General features: G+C 38.2%; 1 protein-coding gene across 2 annotated transcripts in view; it reads right to left on the bottom strand.

The window, feature by feature from the left end:
• UBE2Q2 (ubiquitin conjugating enzyme E2 Q2) overlaps nt 1–19355 on the bottom strand; it is a 42858-nt gene that overhangs the window by 15348 nt on the left and 8155 nt on the right. For both annotated transcript variants that reach the window (XM_062583915.1, XM_062583914.1), the window contains exons 2-5: nt 11513–11617; nt 4660–4764; nt 2972–3028; nt 1952–2092 (exon numbers count right to left, since the gene is read on the bottom strand). In XM_062583915.1, coding sequence (XP_062439899.1) covers nt 1952–2092; nt 2972–3028; nt 4660–4764; nt 11513–11617 — 408 coding nt within the window. The remainder of the gene's footprint in view (nt 1–1951; nt 2093–2971; nt 3029–4659; nt 4765–11512; nt 11618–19355) is intronic.

Genomic DNA, 19355 nt, shown 5'->3' with positions numbered 1-19355 from the left:
TGATCTCTAAAATGAGTAAGTGAGGAGAAGCCTCTGAAAAACAAGCAGCAGAAAGTTGTTAAATATTTGGAGTTAATGATTCAAGTTTTCTTCCCAGTAAGCAAATGATTCCATAAAGTTATTACAGTGTCAAGAGGAGGATTAATTCTTGCTCTAAGTTATGTATCATACTGCAAACCAAATTTAAGGTTATTTACTGATGTTGGTAAGTAGAAAAGGATTAGGCATACTGCCAAGCAAGGAAACTCATTTATAAAGTTAGTAGATGCATTTTTTTCCTGTAAGAAAAAAAAAAAAAACTAAAAATTCCTATGAGTAAGGATCTTGAGCAGCAGAAAAATGTTCTCAGCCTGTTAGAGTATGCAAAAAGGACTGCATACACTCCTTTGTGTTTAGATCTAACACGAGCAGCATCTTCAAGACACATTTTTGCCAAGGAGAAAAAGGATCACCCACAGACGGGGACTAAAGGACATGTAAAGACACTGCAGAGTCTCCTGGTTGCATTTGGTATCAGTTGAAGCCCTGCATTAGACTTCATATTCCCTCTTTCAACAGCAAACATGCAAGTGGCATGTTTCCTCTGCTGAGGAAACAAAGTATACCAAAAAGATGTAATGTGTGAAAACCAGAGGATGCTTACACACTGCATTTCAGCTTGTCAAACTCATGTGGTCCTTTCAGAAAACCAGCTGCCAAGGAAGAGACTTAAGCTTTGCTTTATCTTAGGATACTGAGCAGCCTACTGCTGTAACAGTTTTCCGTTAATCATGTTACCACATTTTGGTAGCACAAGGGTGCACTTAAGTGTTACTACATTCATTCTTTACTGGGTCAGTAGTGCAGCTATAGCTTTCAGCACTCAGCATTCAAGTACTAAAGAGTAAATTTTTACAAGTCCTTTGAGAAATTATTTAACCAGAGCAGCTATTTCTGGTGACCCACAAAAATACCATAGTGCCTCAGCAAAAATTGAATACCCTGTTCCCTGTACTCAGCTGACCTTGTTTATGCATCAGCATCAACAAGAGTGTCTTGGCATGAGAAACAGTTATTATGTAAGTTGAATCTGCTGTTGTCAAACAAAAACCAGCAGTGTTCGTTTCAGCTCTGCTAGATGCTGAGGGAAAAAGCAGAAGAAAAGCCAATGTTTGCCCAGTAGAAAAGAACAGAGAGGAGAGCAAATCTGCAGTTTTAAGAGGCTTTCAACACCAAAGAATGATGTTGACACTACAAAAAGCTTTTTCAGTTCTACTGAATTTTTAGATGTCAGTAAGCAGACCATGGCTTTCAGGCTGCAAGAGCTTTATTTTTTTTTAATGATTAAGAAGTTTTAACCATTAGGTCTGGGCCAAAAATACAGAAATGTATACATTTCAATAGGCATCTCTTCTCATATACAGAGACTACAGTATGAGCATTAGAAATCACAGGCAACTTGAGATGTTTGGTAAATCCAGAAATTTGTACTTTAAAACTATTTTAATGTATTTTTATTCAGTAATATTTACATCACCTCTCTGTATATATGGCTATTTACTATTTTAGTAAGAGCTGAGCAACAAAAGTCATGCTTACAACCTAGATGCTTTCTGCCTGTTCTGCAGGGAGGACCGTCTGTAACACAGGTATCAGGCAAGAGAGGACAAGCTAACATTTTCCCAAGTCAGATGAAAGAGTGCTTATTTACTCTGTCTCTGTGGGACATGGCTGGCAACTGGCTTCCTTTGCTAAGGATTTTTGCTAAATTCGTCCAGTTACTGATGAATCTTTTTTAACTGGCCCAGCAAAATTGCTCCAGAAAGAACCATTCATGTCCCATAACTTGACATTTTTGTTCTATCAGCTATATGCTGACCTGTGTTTGTATGTATGGTAATAGGTTTTATCTGCTAGAAGCCATTCCTATTTTAAGGCCAGAAGTACTGCAAAGGAAAAAAAATCAACTCACATTTAAGTGATCTTGCCTTTGATTTTTTCTGATTTTTTCTAAGATTGCAAGGTTCTCTTTTTCAATGCCTTCATCCTCAGATTTCTTCCCATCAACTGGTTCCTCCTCCTTCATATCATAGTGATCCAGATCCTCAATGTCCTGCAGGATAGACAGAAATTCACTGTAAACAATTTAACTATGTTCTTTGGTCAGAAAGCTCTCTCCAAAGGCATACAGGGACACTTTCACCACACTTAAGCACTAAGTATTAGTGATTGTTGGATGCCATTTCTATTTTGCTCTAAATTTACTCTCTCAGCCAACAGCATTCACTGAAAATATGGGGAGCCCTCATAATACAGATGAGGCTCAGATTCGTAACATTTCTGGTTATAAACAAGCACAACAAAACCTATGAGAAGGGACGACTAGTCAATTAGCCTATTAAAGTAGGTAGTAAATAGGAAGTGAAGGCATTTTAAACAGGGCAGTTCTCATACAACAAAGAGCTCATTAAAATGAACACCATGTTGCCAGATACTGACATACGCCCTATAGTTTAGCATGTCAGCTGCAGATACCCTCTCATTTCCTTCAACATATTATAGAGAAAGTTCAGCTGTTTAATAAATCAGCAAACTAATTTACTCTCAACCAGTAAGTCTCACAGTCCGTTTCAGCCTGTGAGGTACTTTATACTGCAAAGTCAGTTCATACTCTGCTTGAAACAGGAGTTTACAATGCAAGCCTACTGATGTAGCACACAGTGCCACATATTTTTCAACCTAAACTGTGAACAGATGTCCTCTATATCCAAATAGTCTACATGCTGAGACCTAGGTTTAAGAGAAGTATTTCACAGGTTTTGGTGGCTGAAATGAAAAGCATTATTAAGGTAGAAATCCAAATTTTTGGTTCTCTTTTCCAATGCAGTTTGGGGTGACTGCATTTTATACTTTGGCTTGCCAGAAGTTGCAGCCAGCAACCACAAAGCAAAAGGAGAGCATTATGATAATGAATTCTTATATATACACATACTTCACCCATATCTTCTTCTTCCTCCTCTTCTGATGTAACTTCTTCTGTTGTTCCATTCTGCAATACAACAATTGAGGTTTCCGTATGAATTGTCTCTGCATTTCTTTCCTTCAAAAACAGGAAGTCTACTATCAAAGAGTAAGCAGTACATATGAGAGTTACATTTATCAAAGTCTGCAAAGGACTGAGGTTTAACGTGAAAGATCATAAACACAGATGTTTTCTTGGAGTGCGACAGTGAAAAGACTTTAGCACGAAGCTAAAATAAACAGAATGCCATGATTAATTTCACATTAAGATCCAAGTGGAAACTTAAAAATCAGCTAAGGATATCCTATTTTGAGACAGCAATGACAAATGCAGTGAACAAGTCAAATGGGTTGTAACTCATGATACTTATTCATGAAATCCAACTATAGCTCTGAACAGAATCCCTATTCATATTGTTTGGATCTCTGAAAATTAATGTCTCTTCGGCTCAACTACCTAGAGCTACTGTGCAAAACTAACTTTTGTAGCCCTCTTTTATTAGATTTGATGAAATACCAAAATACATTTTCTTCACTTTCCATTTCAGAATACAACTTCAAGTTCAGAAAGTCTGAGCTGCAGAAATACTCAAAAGTCTTATGATATGCTTGTCCTCTGCTAATATTCCTCCTTTGGCAAGTAAGGGGGATGCCACTGCTGTGGACAAGGCAGGGGATTAGATGGATCTTTGGTCCAACTTACTACGGTCATTCTTATTTAACCTGCAAATTATCTGAGGTTTTTAGCTAAGATAGCCTTCCAGGAGTTTGCTTTTGAGTTTCAGAGCCTAAGATTCTTCAGTAAAGCTCCTTCCTAACATTACAGGCCTATTATCTTACAGTCGCACTGCTACGTGGGTGGGTAGCTGAAGAAGAAGAGCTATAAGATTACAGTTTGGCACATGACCAAAATTAAGCAAGTTATTTGTCATTACTATATTACTGTCACCACAGGAAAACCATCTGCTACGCTACAGGAGTTTTTAGAAATCATGTCCTCTTAACATGTGCAAGTAAAAGAAGATACCATAACTCTATTACAGATAAAAACATGCTGACTGTCAGCTACCAGTTAGGTTTTCAGCACAACACAAAATACTTTTAGTTAACCAGAATATGTAACAGCCCTTCACAAGTTTGAATTTATAAAGCGTGTGAAAAATACACAAAGCACCTCAAAATATCCCCTACCCAAAGAAACATATGGTCTTGATATCCCATGTCTTTACAAGGGAGTGAAAAAGGAAAACATAGCTAACAGGTTCATCCAAGCGCATGCTGTAAAATGTTTACTCTTCAAGAAGCAAGGAATGTTTAACCACAAATGCATTTTGGAAATTTGGGAAGCAGAAAGAATGCAAAGCAGTCAGCTTGAACAGATTTTAGGTGAGGATTAAAGTGACATCATTGATACCATTTTTATATGTAATATATAGACATACATATCCACACACACCTTCTCATGACAAAAAACAAACTTTAAATAAATATCCTATCATTATTGTGGATTCTACAACACATCAAGGACCTACTGCAAAGCAACAGTGCTTCATATCTCAGTAATGGCTTACACAAATTTTAATCTTTGCCACCATCTAGTTTGTTAGAGTTTAACAGGATTTTTTTCCATAAGCAGGTGTCCACAGCTTTTTAATTTACCTGTCCAGCTGGCAATGGCTGATCTAACATTTCAACATCTGGATGCTGAGGAAGATTATATAATCTGCAGAGGTCACATATTAATCGCTTCAGCTGTTGAAGAAGCTGTAAGAAAACATGAAAATGTCTTATTTAAACCAAAGCACAGAGTCAGCAATATATTTTTATGTTTCTTCACATGTTGATAGTCAACTTTCAGCTAGTCTACAGCATTTAAATCTGCAGGTACCAAATTAAATTTCAAGACACTCCTTGCTCCTCCATAGTTATCATACTGAAATCCCCATGTTGGGAAACCCAGAAAATGACAAGTCATAAAGATGGCTCCCATCAAATTCCCCATCTCCAGTGAGGAAAGTTATCAGCAAAAGACTGTTTTATTCTAGCTGAATCATCCATTCCGGTCACAGGGCTCAGAGCCACAGATCACTAACAAATGGTCAAACAGTGGTGTTTCCAGGCTGCCATTCCAGCTTCCTATCTCCAAGGAGCACATCTTCAAAAAAACTGGGAGGACTCCTCTTTTCCACATCCTGCACCCTTTTCTAGGGCACACCAGTGAGGCACTAGAAGTAACACAGATACTATACAAGACAGCTAGGCTGGTTCAGAGCTAGAGCCCAAGTAGTCTGCTTGCACTATCTAGGATCAGATTTAGGCAAAGTTACCATCACCATTTTCTGCTTCCAATTTTCATTCCACTATTGACTGAGTTCTATAAACTGCAAGACACAGAACAGCTTTCACTCCCTGTAATGCTATCCAGAAAGTAAGTTCAGTGCTGCAGAACTAAATGCTAAGCTTGCTTCTTGATCGCATGCTGTGCTGTTTTCCACAGCTGCTAACATCCAAAAGCTTCAGGTAGCCTTCTAACTCCTGGTTAAAGCCAAGGCCATGAAAGTCCATACCAGCGTTTCCTAACTTTTCAAGGCCTTCATATCATCATTTCAGAAAAGCAAAGAATAGACTTTAGATTATATTTACAAAATGGTCAACACTAAGTACTGCACAAGAGCATCCCAGAAAAAGCTTGCAAAAGATGCCACTCGCATCCAGTTACAAGCTTTCCCTACAGATATGGGATGAAGTTCGCCTTGCCACTTTTTGAAGGCAGTGGCCAAGACAGCCATTGCTGTGCTTAGATCTTTCAGCAGCGCTTGCAGCTCTTCTTAGGGTAGCAAATCCCATTTCCTTCTCTCTCTCTCTCTCTCCCTGTTAGGAGGAAGACTCTGGCAATGTCGCCTCCTCCAGGGTATAGCACAGACTGTATTATTATGAAAGAGTACCACCTCTGCAGTACTATTTGATGTTTCTGTAGTCTACCAGTTAAAGTGTATTTAAGAAAAAAAAAAACAAAGAAACAAACAACAACAACAAAAAAACAAAAACAAAACAAGTCACTCCAAGACGTTCCACATGTCTAAAGCCTTGCTATTGGCCACTTTAAGTGCTCAGTCATCCTACTGGAGCTGAAAATTCAGGCTCTCCAGTGGTAAAAAGAACTCATTTCCAAGTCCAAAGTACTAGCAGAGATGCATACATTTTGCCCTTACGTTATTTGAGAACTTTTGTATTTTTTGTTTTCTAGTTGGGGTCAACATTTGTTTAACAGGAGTATCATTTATTCATCAGATACCATGAACTGACATAGTAGCCTGCAAAGGTTAAGTAAAAAAAGTTTTTTTTTTTTTTAATCAAACCACTTCTTCTGTTTTTGCATCAGTCATGAAAGTCATCCTTAATGCACAAATACAGCGGATGACATCAAAAGAACTGATGCAGCAGCAACACATTTCTTGTGAGTAGGTACATGCAATATGATAGCTTATGCAGCCAGAAGCCTTCTGTAAGTCACATTCCTCATTAGTGTTAGGACTCTAAAGCAGTTTGAAACTTCTTGGGTGTCTGAAGTGCCAGGAAACTTTTTAGCAGATAGAAAAGCAGGCAAAACTACTTAAAAAGTACTTTGCAGTTAGGTCCACAGGTTCTAGTGCCATTATTCTCAATGTGTGAGATATCTAAGGTTAATACTACTACATATTTTGTTGAGAAACTTATTCTCTGTGCAGACAACACTTCCTCATGGAAAGCTTGAGAACTAAAGCTCTAGAATTTCAGGAATTGTAATTTCTTTTTCCACATAATTGTGCAAAGCTAGAGAAGCCATGAATTTGTTTACTTCTATTGTGAAGCACACAGGGGAAAGGGAAATGTTGTGAGAAGGATACTACCACTAGGATTTGGCTGGTCCAAAGCCTGGGAAAACAGATGGCCACGATATTAGACCTCTCTAATGAAAGACAGTAAGGGCTAGAAAGAGAATTAAAAATTGCTTTCTGCCTTGCTGCTTCCTCTCCTGGCCTTCTTCAAGGAAACCCCTCTCACCTGACTCCAAACTCAGAGGAAGCTTTGCAGCCAGGAGCTGGGACGTAGCAAGCTTCTCTCGCTTCCCCCTGAACTGCAGCACCACTGTGCAAACCGCAGACACAACCAGAATCAAATTACATGCAGGCTGTTGCCTAATGACCTGTCTCCCTGCCCTCAGCAGCACCATTTCATTTGTGCTGCTATCAGTGAGCACACTGCCATGTGGCAAGCCAGGTCGCAGAAACAGCCTGGCTGAGAACTAACTTGCAGTAACGCACAAGTTTCTGGATGGGTCATTCCCTGATGCCCACCCCCCTGCACACCTACTCCACCACAAAGGAGGAGGCAGCAACATGCAGCTGCGAGCAGGGAGCCCCTTCCTCAGTGGCAGCCTACACTTTGATGTTAGCTTAATGCAACTATCAAACTGCAGTCTCATTTTTATAGCTAAGCAGTTTCACTTAATGTCAGCTTCCACAACATGCAAAGGCAGCGACAGAGCTAGAAGCCATCCCTCTCTACATCCTTTCTCCCTACTGCTAGTTTTCCTGCAGGGATTCACTTTGTACTCTTGCTGCTTCTGCCATGGCTCCTCATCACCACTGTCCTTTATGCTCTGCTCATACATAGGAGGAATGACAGGATGATTTAGTCTGGAAGGGACCTTTGGACGTTATCTGATCCAACCCCCTGCTCTAAGCCGGGACCAGAATAATCTGAAAAGCATTAATGGCACATAACTATGCCATATCAAAAGGGATGGCAGATTTCTGCCATGTATTAATAAGTTATTTCCAGGCTAACATTACACACGTGCCTGATATAATGCTCAAGTGACCAAATACAATTAAAGAATTGATAATTACATTGTTTCACTGTGATTTAATAATTATTAATAATCCTCAGTTGTTCTGAGAAGCTTTTTGTTCTTACTGATACCATAATGCTGTTTCAGAACACCAAGGCATCTTGGAATCAGCAAACAGCTTAAGACACTTGTTCTGAAATCTATCCAACATTAGGAGGCCTTTTTGTATTGAGGTATCTTTCTAAAGTAGTATGAAAGTACTAATAACTTTAGAATACCTTTAATATTACTATTCTTGCTGGGTTCATCATGAAACACCCTGTCTTCAGATTACTAAGAAACATGTAATGCAGTTACATATGCATTTTTTGTGTGTATCACTATATACGCACATATGGATCAATGAATCCTAGCCTATCACTGAAGCAAACCAGTGAACGAGGGTAAGAAGAGACAGAGGGAAGAAATGAGTGTTATTTGCAGTGCAGCCACCTAGTCACCAGTTATTCTATGACAGTAATTGGTCCCAAGCACATTCAGTAGCCCTATGCAGTTTCAGGAAGTAAAGCAAAGCTTCCTGCAGGTTGTCTCTAGGATTACTGGTACATAATTAGTTGCTGCTGTTTCGGTAGTTTGCAACATTCTTTCCTGAAATGCTGCTATGCAGCACTAAATCTAAATTCCTAAGACAGAAGTAGTGTGCTTAGTGGCAGCAGCTTATCTAAGCTGTAGACATACATAAGCTGTACCTTTGAATTCTGCGATGCAAATATAAGCCCTCAAGATTTCAGGAGTGTGAGAATTAAGGCTCCCCACATAATTTTAGATCCACTTCACTATTGTCTTTAATTACAAAAATCACAAACTATTTTGAATTTAAAAAGCAAATCATCAAACCACATGTAATTACATTAAATAACAAATTTAGGGTCATGACATAAGGTTTGAGACTTTAGACCTGCAAGTGTAACTTTAACATATTAAACAGAGCAACATAAAGCAAGAGTATGAGGCATCTTTTACACAGCACAACCACTAGAAGGCAGTTGTCATTATCAACTATCTACTAAGACTAAAGCAATGCTTATTTTCAGGCTCTAGATGAATTTATGGGACACCAGGGACCAGAGTCTTCCTTAGCTCCTGCATCTGATTGCATCTTGCTCAATATGAACAGGCAAACTACTAAAGCCTCAAAAAGTCAACACTATCTATATTGAGAATGTTACCTTTTCAACATTTTCAGTTTTTTTGAGTTTTTATAGTAGAAAGCAGTTGCTAATGTCAAGGCAAATACCGCAGAATTTGAGATCAACAGAAAATTTTCCAGGAAGCGTGTAGGATTTTAATGTAGATAAAACAGTTCTCCTGTAACCTTGTTAAGTGATAAGGTTTCCTTATATATAGCCCCAACAAACTATTATGCCTAAGGAGCACCTTCTTTGGCTTCCCAAAAAGCTGATACCTGTCAGAAGTTGCAAAACAAGCAACACAGACAGAGGAATACCAGGGAACTTTAACTCACACCAAATAAGGTAGCAATGCCTTTAGTCTGATGCATGTTTGCAATCATAATTCTTCTGTTCCAATAGCAATTTTATAACGTAGCTTCAGAGCAGCGAACTCACCCTTTGGATGCAATAACTTAAATAAAAAAGAAACAGTCTGGAACCTTCTAAAAATCTAAAAATCTAAAAATCACATTTGGGAGATAGTGACATATCAGGAAGTGCTGCAAAACATTTCTGAATCTCATCTGTTTATTCCTTCTACCCCACTGCAAGTCTGTGAGTTGCTCTAACTCCCTTTATTTTCTTAATGGCAAGGTGCAAGAAGAACAGTGCAAAGAAGGGAGGTAAAAAGAAGGCAGACCCCAAATCCACAAACCTAAGCCTTTTGAGCAAAACACAGGAGTTGGATTTCATAGTGCAAATATCTGTCTCTCCAACCACTCCCGTCTGTCGTCATCTTGGCATAACATGCTGTGGGGTGGTTTCTGGAGAAACCAATGGGCCATCTTCAGGTGTCTATTACATCAACCCATCAGCTCTTACATGGGCAAGTACTATCTTGATACCAGAAGCTATTTTCTTACAAGGCACATAAGCACTCCATGCAAATACGCAATTCAGCATAGCAAGTCCTATGCACGTTTGCAATAAAGCTTTCTACCTTAACTCAAGCAAGCTTGTAGGTAGTTAAACATAGGGGAAACACTTTATTTCACAAAACTTGCTAACCCCACACAGCAAATGAGTTCATCTAAAGTGATACAGGGGAATGGAAGCTACTAGCCACACAAGGTTCATGCTGAAGAACTTTCTGAAAAAAGATTCTGGAATAAAGTTTAGTTGGCCACATGTTCAACCATTGTATTATCCCACATCTTTTTAGATAGAGGTCATAAAAAGATTGAGACATAGACTAAAATATATTAAGAATCTTAAGTCCAGGCTGCAAGAAGAAAATACACAACTGAAGTGCATGACTCCTGCAATCATATCCAATAGAAGACATGAAATGTTTAATGCCCCTTTGCAACGCTCATTTGAGTTTAGCTCTGGCAAGGCATATGAAAATTACCCATTTGCTTATTAGTTTTCTATTTCTGCCAGAAGTCAAATGTCTCCTAAATATTGTTCACAGGTTTAATTTTATGTATACATATTTGAGGCTGAGTATGCTTGATTAACATCATCCCAGTAAACACTACAGGTAAATGATTTCATCAGAAAGAACATTCCTGATTTTTCTAAAAGCGGATAAATACAAAGGCCAGCATGTAACCCATGCCAGAAGCAGCATCCTGCAGACCGTTTGTTTTGTACACATCTCACACAAGCACATTTTTGTATTCTTAAAAATTATTTAACACCCATAAAGCTGAATTCAGAGGGACTCATCACTGAATTCATTAATAGACTGTAATATTGTTCTTTCTAGAAAGGACATTAAGTACATTTGTATTGAAATCTTCCTCTAAGAATATTCAAGGACACTTACTTTTCTGCATAGAACGAAAAGTCAAAACATTTTTTTTTTTACAACTCCTATCGTTACATCAAAAGGATTCTCAAGTCAGAAATAGTGCCTGACACTTTTCTGGAATACTAAACTACTAGAATCTGTGCAAAGATGTTCTTCAAAAGAACAACCCTTCAAAGTCACACCACCCCTCAGACTATTTCAGGAACATCCACATGAACCAGATGCTATCAGGTCAAGTCATTTCCTGCAAACATGAATTCTTGTTTTGAATTAGCTATCATTACTAGCTACCATCAGGTTTTGGAGAATATATATTCTCAAAAAACACTGAGCTCTTACCTCAGTAGATGATCTCCGTGCAAAGAAAATACCGAATACTTAGCTGCATTCCAGAACAGCTATTTTATTTTTATTTTCTCATGCATATCACTGTTCAACTATTTTCAAAAAGCATTAACAATTGTGCTCTTGTGGCTGAAACTTAACTTCTGTTAGAGAATAAGTATTCAGGTCATTCTCCTTGCCCAAAATCTCTTGCATTACTTTTGATCCACCTGACTTCAGAAGAGAAACTTACGTTCACAAAAACCCAGAAATAATCCCAAATCTGAACACACTTAATTGTTTAATCTGACAAAGCTAAACCAGAAAAACCCACCTAAAACACCCTTTCCCCAACAATTTTCTCACCAGAGTATTGCTCTTCTTAATATCTTCTAAACGCTCCAAGACTGAAGTCAGGTTTGGGTCATCTGATTCTACAAACCATATTGGTGACGAAGATGGGTAAGATTCCTATTGAAAAAACACACAAAACCACCAAATAAACAGAAAATCCACAAAGCTCTTAAGATTCATTCACAAGGTGTTTTACACAGTACCAACATTACTTTTTATCTTACTCTAAAGTTAGGTAACATGAACGCTATTAACAAAGTTAAGTATTTTTTGGCAACTAACTGGAGAGGAAATCCAGCCAGTTGGCTCTTCTGGTTTACATCCTATTTTCATCTTGACCAGCCAACAGACCTATATAAGAAATGATGATTAAAGGGTTTAAGGAACTGGCGGAGGGAGCAGGAATAGGAAATTTAGAAATGTAGTACAGACAGTTATTATTAAAATGGAATCACAGGTAGTATATTTCACAGCAAAAAAACATATCCATGTTGTTTTGGATGAAATACAGATTCTTCCAAACAATAAAATCTATAATAGCAACAGAAACTGGTATTTGCAAGTCTCTTCTTCAGACAAGGTTCTTCAAATTGTTCTACACTGGCCCCCAGACTTAAACAACATAGGCCAAGTGTCCTGCCTTAGTGGAGGAGATATTGGGCAGAAGAAAGCTGTAGTTTTATCTTTGCCATCTCAAGGCTCATTGATGGTCTTCCGTTGATGAAAGATTTCTCAAACAATTTACCTCATGCAATCCTAAAAAAAAAAGCTTCCAGACTATCACTTTCTTCCATCAGTAGATTTCTACACTGGTTAGGCAGATGCTAAAACATACCTTAGTTACAGTGAGATTAGGTGGGTTCACAGGATTAGAAGTATACTTGATTTTTCAGAACTAACTATGGGTAGGGCACAGAGCATATGGAACATGTGTGGCCCACAACTGCTCATACAAGACACAATATGTGATGTCTAGGTCAGTAGACTGTCACAAAATATAGCGCTCCCTAAGGTGTTAGCAAGGCACTTGTGCTGATGTCTTTGCAACTTTTAGAGATTGCAAAAAGCAAAAAAAAAAATTTTTTTTGAAGACAGGCTAGAAAATGTTGAGGATGGAGGAAAAGCATGTAGCTTCTATCTCAACAGTAAGTGTTCATTCATATCATTGACGCATTTGGGGATTTGGGCTTTTAAGGCTTCTTCTCACCCATTCAGTGAAATTCTAATAACTGAGGACAGATTGCTGAACTTCAGTATTATCACTCAGATATCTTCCTCACTAATGAAACACTACCAGGGAGTTTTACTCATCTCATTCACTGCATTTTAACAGGAAAATCCCAAAGCCTTTTCTCATTCAAGGGAGAACAATAAATTCATTCTTCAAAGCCTAACCTTAGTCAAGGTTCTGTTGCTGTTCTAACAGGAGGCTCCAAAAGGGTACTGTGCTTACATATTTATACTATTTCTTGATTGCAACATTTTTTTTTGTTTTAAAGCCTGCAAACCACAGTAGGAAGTTTCACACAAGGCAGACCTGATACCTGTTTATCAGCATTACTGTCCAGTCTCCAGTGATTCCCCAGCAAACATACTCTCAGAGCAAGCTTTGAAAGTGCACAACTTAAATCAACAGACAAGAAAAACCCAGATCTACTGTGTTTAGTAGAATGCAGAACAGTCTATCAATCTGAACACTGGAGAGAAATAAAGGCGTGTTAGCATTCACTTGTAATAGTATGAAGCTTATTTCATAACCCATCTTTTAGCTGAAGTGCTGACCCTCTGAAGAGGAACTGTGTGGCTAGATAAAGGGCATCAGCTTTGGCAATACAGACTAAAACAGCAGAGCTCCCGTCTGGCACCATATCACAAAACTCTAGCCCCAAAGGTTCAGGATTTTCACCTGTAGATTCAAGCCTATATATAAATTTAAACAAGTTCAATCTCCCCCAGGGTTGATGTGTTTTAAATAAATAAAATCACAGCTTAAAAATATTCCAGAAAACTACATGATATTCCTAGTATTTTCAGGAAAAGACAACCGATAGAGTGTTCCAGTGTCACTTGGAAGCGTACCATATGCAAAACCAAGACCTTTTGAATTCCTGATCAGCAACGGCCTAGTATCTCAAATGCTTGTCAAGGAAGTACAGTGTCCATCCCATAAAGCTTTTAAGGTTAAGGAAAATAAACAGGTGAGTCAATGGGTTTGGTTTAAACAGCTTTTTTTCCTTTACACTTCTCCAAGATCCTGTAATTAGTATTTTCTCCTCAGCTTCACCTCAGACACCATTGAAAAAATGACAGTTATCACTACTAGAGAAACAAAGCTGCATCCCAACTACCATTTTCCCCAATTCTTATTATTCCTTTAGGTGTTATACTTCATTAAAGGTATTTCAGGTTTTGTACTGATAACATCTGACTTTTCTAATAGTGTGCTATTGTACTGTATTGTCAAGTCTTCTGCAACAGCATTAACACTCTCACTCCAAGATTTTCATACTGCACAGTGGATCAGTGGGGCACATGAGAAGGGAGACCTGCTGAATATGACCCTGCTGCCTCAAGACGTGTTTGAGCCAGCTATCGTTGAGGCTTCTACTTCTCCAGCCAGCTCACTAAGTTAGGAGAAAGGGAACATGGAAGACACTACTGTCATGGCTTTGGACTACACCAGCACTCCCACCAAAAGATACACACAACAAGCAAAACTCAAAGATTTGTTGAAATATCCACTTAAAATCCTCCGTCTCATCAGATAAAAGAAGATATTTTTGGGCTTCTACAAAAGTTGAGCATTTATTAGTTAAGTCTAACTGTGATGATTTATAGAAGATAAACACCTGTCAGTCCATTCTTCTAAACTGTATTAGCAATATATGAAGGCTGCTTACTGAACGGAGCTCCACTTTTTACTATTTATATTCTTTTCTGACAATGCTGTTTTTCTCATTTCTCTACCAAAAGGAGACTGTGGTCATGCACAGAACAGTTTGTAATCAGTACCTAGCCCAGCCAGGAGGACCTATACAACACCCTCTCCCAAACACTGACAGCAAATCCTTTGTCACACAGGGGCATGACCGGTAGCACAGGTTTGATGAGCGAGCAATCCCACTATGTTTGAACACATTACAGTGGTCACTTGAATGTGCTGATGCCTTCTGCATTGAACGATAGTCCTTTCCTCATTCTCTGCTCTCCTCATTTCAACTCATTCAGTTTTCTGCAACGAAAGCAAGCCCTGCCATGTGTGAGGAAACATAGTAAGATGTGATGCTGCCTGTCTTGTTTGGCACATGTATGCATATGTAAACTGGACCCTAAAAACTAAAGCTAAACAATAAAAAAATGAAAGATTCAATTTTAACTTGCTTGTTAGCTTTTGAAATATGAATGAGAATTATGCATTTATCGCAAAGGCTTTTCTTTAGTACTGTGCAAGTGTATTAAATTCACCTACATCAGAAAAAGATTTTAGTTTTTAGACTGAGGGAATATGGAAATTTAATTGTGTATTTGCCTTTTTAAAGAAATAGACGCTTAGTATTAATAACATGCAAAATAGTCTAACCTCAAATGTGTTTCAATGCTTTTTAATACTTAACAGACTTACCAGTGAACATACTTGTTTTATTTTAAGAGGTAACTAGCACTTGAAGTTTCCCTTGATTAGTAAGTAATCTGTATTTTTGGAACAGCTGAGTTTCAGCCAGATACAAGTCACTGTTTTGAAATACAGAATTCACAGAAGAAATTCAAACATTCTAATCCTGAGATAAAACAAGCTCATGAGATTGTAGTACCATAGTGCACAATGAGAAACTAAGCTTATGGTGTGAGAGCTCAAACAATCAAACCTACAAAACCCAGTTCCTTTGTGGGAATTGGGTCAGCCTTTTCGTCCATACCTCCATCCACTAGGTGCAGTTGAGGGACTGAGCTGCTGTGTCATGTGAGGAACCTAAGCTCCTCAAACACCAAGAGGCATTTGGTGAGAGGAACCCTACAATAACAATTCTCTTGCTAGATGAGCTAACTGCTGCTAGAAATATTAATTATTATTTCTCAGTGGCCTAAACAGATTTTAAGCCTTCCACTCCACAGCTGACCTGGAGGGACACTGTATCTAGCACAGCTGCACAGGTATCATTCACGCGAAACGGTTGAGCCCTTTTATGTAACTGCTATGACATTTTCCTGCTCTCTACAAGTAAAAGCAGAAACTTATCCAAGAGGCAAAGCCTTCACGCTTGAATTTGGGCAGCTTTCCCAAGCTCATGTGCACTCCAGCCTGCAAAGTCGCCGCGCTTGCTCTGCCAGACACAGCATGGAGGTGATGCCACGGACGCGGCCCGCAGGTCTGCAGCCAACTCGCGGGGCAGAGCGCGTTCCAGAGGGCCTCTGCATCGACGCCCGCACAGAGCGGGGGCCTGTCAACGCAAACACTTCTCCAGCTTGTGTCACAGGATACAGGAAAATAATTTAGCCTACTAATATACATGCGAAATATGAACAGAATAAACCCCATATTCCTGCCTTTGGAACAATTTCAAAGCCTATCAAGTCACTTAGGAAAACTGTAGCATATTAAAAAATACACAATCCCACTGTTCAGACACTGTGATGCATCCTCTACAAGAGTTTGCTAATATTCTTGATTAAAAAAGAGTGACAAAAGCAGCCAGGGACGTATAGGTTTAAGAAAGCTTTTCCTGGGTACAGAATTGTCATCTGTCTAAGTATATCCTATCTAAGCTTTCTCATCCTTACCAAGAAGGCTGTTTTACTTGCAATATTACATAATCTTTACCCTGTTTTTGCAACTTTATGGCCATGCACCTCTGTTAGAAAAAGACTTTAAAAAACAAGCTATTTCTGAACTACTACAATATTGTGTATGTAAGTGTCAAGTTCCTAAATTTAAAACAAGTTTTTTTGCTCTCATTTCTAGGATTAAAACAAACACGTACATTTAGCATGAGGTGATAATGTAAACCAGCGCATTTAAAACACTTGATATGATTTAAAGTTGCAATTGCATATTGCCAGTTCTTTTCATCAATTTTCAGGTAATCTTAGATAAAAGTAAAAAAATAATAATTTCATTAGTTTATTGATCAAATAAAATTCAGCTAATTGGATTTTTTCTGTTTCCAAGCATTTGCAAAATCTTCATCGTGGACAGAAACTAGTTCCGTTTTTCACATCAGTTTGACAGCTATGACTGAACAGAGCCGGTTTCGGGGCAGCACTTCTGACAGTCTTCTCAATCTCAAGATTTTGTCCACTTCCTATTACCTCTATATAACAGACTGTCAAACATCTAAATCCTTTAAATAGTGGATTTGTTTCTAGGAAGCTAGCAAGAGACCATTCTAGCTCACACAAACCTTGGTAATGAAGTAAGCCCATCTTAATGTACCAAGACATTTCACATGGCTAATACAGTCTCTCAAAATGAACACATTCACAGCTATAAATCCATCAAGTAAATTAATCTCATATCATACACAGCTGCCCTTCAGCAGACACCTTGAAATTACCAAAATAAAAATTTCTAACTTGTTCGTTTGAATTAAGTAGAAGATTTAGATTAAAAAAATAAATAAAAAACCCCAAGTCCCACTGGTTGGAGATCATACTTTTTGGCTACTAGCAGAAAATGTGTATTAAAGAGTAACTACACAATTAGTCAAAATGTAGCATGTATTATTTGAAGATGCTAATCATTCACTATTTATACAGTTTTCACCTGTATCAACTTGCCTTGGGGGGAGAGCAGGGGTAAGGAAAAAAAAATTAGCAAGAATATCAGAAATTTTAAAAGAATTTCTTAAAACTAAAAGTTAAGCTTGATGACTATAAAACATAACTAGTACTTACAGCTTCTTGAAGGAGTATATTAGCTATTAAACATCTGACAGATTGCTTCCCATTAGTAGTAGCCAAATTTTCCAAAGAGAGTTTAAGATACACATAAGCATTTTTTTACACCACTATGTAGTTAAGTACACATGCAATTGCCTCAGATCCTTTAAAGGTCAGACTGTTATCTGTTCCCCCCACTTATAATTAAAAAAAGCATTGAGATTCATTTCCAAGTCATACATTCCTTTTTTCCCCTCCAAACTTCATTTTAAGTAATCCCAAAATAGAAATATTTCAATGACTAGCTATCCAGACACCTGCATCAAGTTAATGAAAAGACACTTCTATAGAAACAAAACGTGAGAAATTTGTTTTCAAAAATGCAGACACTACTATTATTAGCTCCATTGTACATACTGAAAGATGCTGAACATATTACAGCATTCTGACATTTAATTTCCAAATTTCATATATGAAAGAACTGTCACTTCATTATGGATGTAACAGTTACTCGACGCAGGATTTCAGGACAATACAAACATTAGGATTAGCATAGCTGATGGCAGTTATTATAAGCAATAGTAAACAAAATGTAATGGGAAGAAGGCAGCAAAGTGAAATTTGCCCAAATCCTCTGAGCAAAGCTGAAGGTTCCACCTGGATTTTAAGTTTGCATACAACATACTACTACTTGCTCAATGTATATAAACAGCAGGACATCTTTTATTCATTGAGATCTCTAAGTAGAGCTCTAACTGCTATTCTACTATAGGAAGCAAGCCCGTATTAACTTTAATTTTCTTACTCTGCCAGAAGTAAAGCCTGACATACTCAGTCTTGTGAGAAAATCTGCAACAACCCATGCATTTTACAAAGCATCAAGTTCAATCGACTAAAATGCACTTATTTCTTTTTAAATATAGAAAATTAATGCAAATGTACCCTCAAGTTTAAAGGCTATCTTGACAGCAGCAACCTATACTGTAAGACAATCCCAGATGAAGCTGGATGCTTCTGCGGGTCCCATGGAGACAACAAGAGCTTAATCGCCTTGGAATGCTACAGGAGGTAGTTTAGAGGGAAAAAAAAAAATACCACCCATAATCCAGTTCTACCCAGGTTCCTCCAATATGCTCTCCATCGCAGTGGTGAAGCCTTCTGGAACACATTAAAATACCAGAATTAACAGTCATGTTTCTCCTCTCCCAGAAATGATGCAAGTGCAACAAGAGTACCTTTTGATTTGTTTGTTATTACGTATAGCCACACTACAGAAGGCAGGGTCAAAGTCATGTGCCTCACAGAGCAGAAAGACCACAATACACCTAACCTCTACAGGTTCACGTAAAGCTCACAAACTGTCCCAAATAAAAATATGTATCAGGTCTCTGCACAAACAGTTCTACTCATCATAGAAGCTTAGCACACAGGTAACCATAAGGGTATGTTTCTGTTCACAGCACGCAGAATAGTTGTGGCATGGCTTCTGCCTTCACAACAGACATCCGCTTGGGCAGAGCTCAGCAATTCCCTGCACTCCCATCTCATCACTTCAGGCTTTTACAGACTGAGGTGCAATGGTCAGCCACTTTGCACGTAATACAGCCACTTTCCAGGCAAGTGCACACAGACTACAACACATTTTAAGTAACTGAAAGACTAGATTATGGAACACATTCTGCAACATATAAATATTGGCATGGACAGTTGCCACTGAATCCATAAGGCAGAGACCACAACATAGCAGGTGAAGTATGAACACAGTCAATACTTGGATGGCAATCTGCTTGTGCAAAAAGTTATTCCAAAATAAAGGAGCTGATAATGGGCAAATTCACCTGTATAAGTTTGTTCAAATCAGTTGTACAAAATTCTCTTAAAATTGTTACAGAATCCTTAACTCTGTAACTTTGGATACATCTAAGACAGAATATAACATTCTGTGAAAAAAGATTCCTGGAAAAGATTTGACTAAATG

The sequence above is a fragment of the Rhea pennata genome, chromosome 10 (assembly GCF_028389875.1).
Source record: "Rhea pennata isolate bPtePen1 chromosome 10, bPtePen1.pri, whole genome shotgun sequence".
NCBI classification, from domain to species: Eukaryota; Metazoa; Chordata; class Aves; order Rheiformes; family Rheidae; genus Rhea; species Rhea pennata.
Note: the sequence above shows the minus strand (reverse complement) of the source record. Positions and strands in the feature narration are given on the sequence as shown.